Here is a 2,183-nt window from a genome sequence, read left to right on the forward strand (position 1 = left end):
AAACACATCAATTGGGTTGGAACGAGCAGACCCTCGCCTCCCTGTACACCTTCCCAGGGCGGCAGTAGTAGCCCTGCTCCGGTGCACAATGCGAGTCTTCTGAGCAGACGCAAAGGCCCTCAATGGCGCAACCCTTCTCAACGATGATCGGGCTCCCATTAATGCCGAGCACCTGGTCACTCCATTCACTGGAGAAGATCCCATCAGGGTCATACCTGCCCTTTACCTCTAGGAACTTGCCAGCCTCGGGGTACTTGGCAATGGCGCCTTCAAAGGCAAAGTTGCGGTTCTTGCCCCAGTGAGGGATGGCGCCATACTTGTGTAGCGCCATCTGTTGGAGTTCGTCGAGCACGTCAGAGTGTGGGTTGGGCTCACCCTTGGTGTAGCTCCGGTAGTAGGTTATATCAAAGTCGACCGAGTCCTCCGGCTTGCCGAGGTAGGCAGAGGATGCCTTGATATAGCGGAGGAGAATACCCAAACTGGCGTCGATTCCGCAGAAGGCCTTCGGGTTGCTATTACGGAGCTGCTTCATGTCGGCGATGAATGCTGGCACCCTAGAGAGCGCGATGCTGTAGGCATTGTTGTAGAAGAAGATTCCCCGGATGCGGGGATCCCACGGACACGTAGTGAGGAGTGCGTCTTCTGGGTTTTCGAGACACGAACCGGATGCTTGGATGCGGTGCTGGAATCCTACCACCGGATACCCCATGAACAAGCTGTCGTTGTTTGTAAAGCCGTATGCTGCCTTCTCAAACAGCGATGCAGACGTGGGTGCCTCCTTGCACCGAGCGACGGTGTTGTTCTTCTTCTCAAGAAGCTCGTGCATGACTCTGCCGCTGATGAGGTCGGCCGTCGGACTGGATCGCAAGGCCAGGTAGTCATTGAGGTCGTTACCCACTGACGTGATGGCCACGCGATTGTCCTTGCGGTAAATAACATTGCGCTGCTGTGGCAGCCATGCCATATCGCCAAATTCATGGAGGCCACCCCACACGACGGCCTGCTCTGCCATGTCAGAGTCATTGCGTGTCACGAACGTCACCGACCGCTTGAACATCAGCTCCAAGGCCAGTGTAACCTGCACATATCAATAAAAAAAGATTGGCTTTTTTGAGAGAAACAATTAATTAATTAACTTGTGCACAATGAGAGTAAAAATTCCGTTTGGTTTTAATAATCCTTAAACAAAACATTTGTTCTTATAGTACACATTTTGCAGTAGGTATACACATACACATACCGTACCACATGGCATGGCATATGTGGGCATCCTAATAAAATGAACAGTAGTTCTTAAAAAAATGAACAGTACATATATATGCATGCATGGATCCGAAGCAAACGCAAAGGGCAAAGGGATTTCTTGAGCCACGTACCTGGGAAACGACGCCCAGGACGCCGAGGGAGACCTTGGCCGCGTCGAGGTCAGGATGGTCGGCGCAGAGCTGCCGTACCACCGCGAACCCTTGGCTCCTCGGTGCCGGCGTGACGATCCTCATCCCGACCACGTACTCGTGCACGGCGCCGCCCTTACCCTTGAGCGAACTGCCGTGCGCGCCCGTGGCCAGCAGGCCTCCGATGGTGAGCCCTGACCAGTACGGCGAGTGCGGCAGCGCCAACCCTGCCTCGGCGGCCACCTCGATCAGGTCGCGGAGCACCATGCCGCTTTCTACCGTCATCAACCCCTTGGCGACGTCGACGCTTACCACCCGGTTGAGCCGCTCCGTGCTTATGATGGTGCCGTCGCGGCCGCCGGGGCAGGCCAGCTTGGGGAAGCTGTGGGAGAGCTTGGTGGCCACCTTCACCTTGCGCTTGGCCGCCACAGCGACCGCCACGGCCGCGACTAGCTCCTTCTCGGTGCGCGGGAAGGTGGCGTTGGCGGCGTGGCAGACGGTGCGGTCCGGGAAGGAGCCGTACGCGTTGGAGACAGTGCAATCGGACGTGCCGTGGGCACAGACCACCGGCTCCGGCGGAGGGCTCGAGCCAGCGAGGCCGACCAGCAGGAGCACCAGGAGGAGAACCGTAAGCACCCGGCCACCCTCCATTGCTCAGCTCTTGCAACTACGAATAATGTCTTGAGATAATCAAGGCCCTGAATGCTAGCTACTACTTATATAGCTAGCTCACGGCACGGTATGCAGCACATTCCTCCCTTGTTAAATCGTCCCGTAGCGGAACACGTA

The 2,183-nt window shown here is 56.5% G+C and overlaps 1 protein-coding gene across 1 annotated transcript; it reads right to left on the reverse strand.

The window, feature by feature from the left end:
- Positions 1 to 6: 6 nt before the first annotated feature.
- On the reverse strand, positions 7 to 2,087 carry LOC123089614 (L-gulonolactone oxidase 2). Its single transcript, XM_044511244.1, has 2 exons — positions 1,377 to 2,087; positions 7 to 1,078 (listed from the first exon to the last, which is right to left on the reverse strand). The coding sequence occupies exons 1-2, from the start codon at positions 2,043 to 2,045 to the stop codon at positions 8 to 10; spliced, it is 1,740 nt and encodes a 579-aa protein (XP_044367179.1). The 5' UTR covers positions 2,046 to 2,087; the 3' UTR covers position 7.
- Positions 2,088 to 2,183: the final 96 nt, after the last annotated feature.

Source organism: Triticum aestivum, chromosome 4B, assembly GCF_018294505.1.
Source record: "Triticum aestivum cultivar Chinese Spring chromosome 4B, IWGSC CS RefSeq v2.1, whole genome shotgun sequence".
NCBI classification, from domain to species: domain Eukaryota; kingdom Viridiplantae; phylum Streptophyta; class Magnoliopsida; order Poales; family Poaceae; genus Triticum; species Triticum aestivum.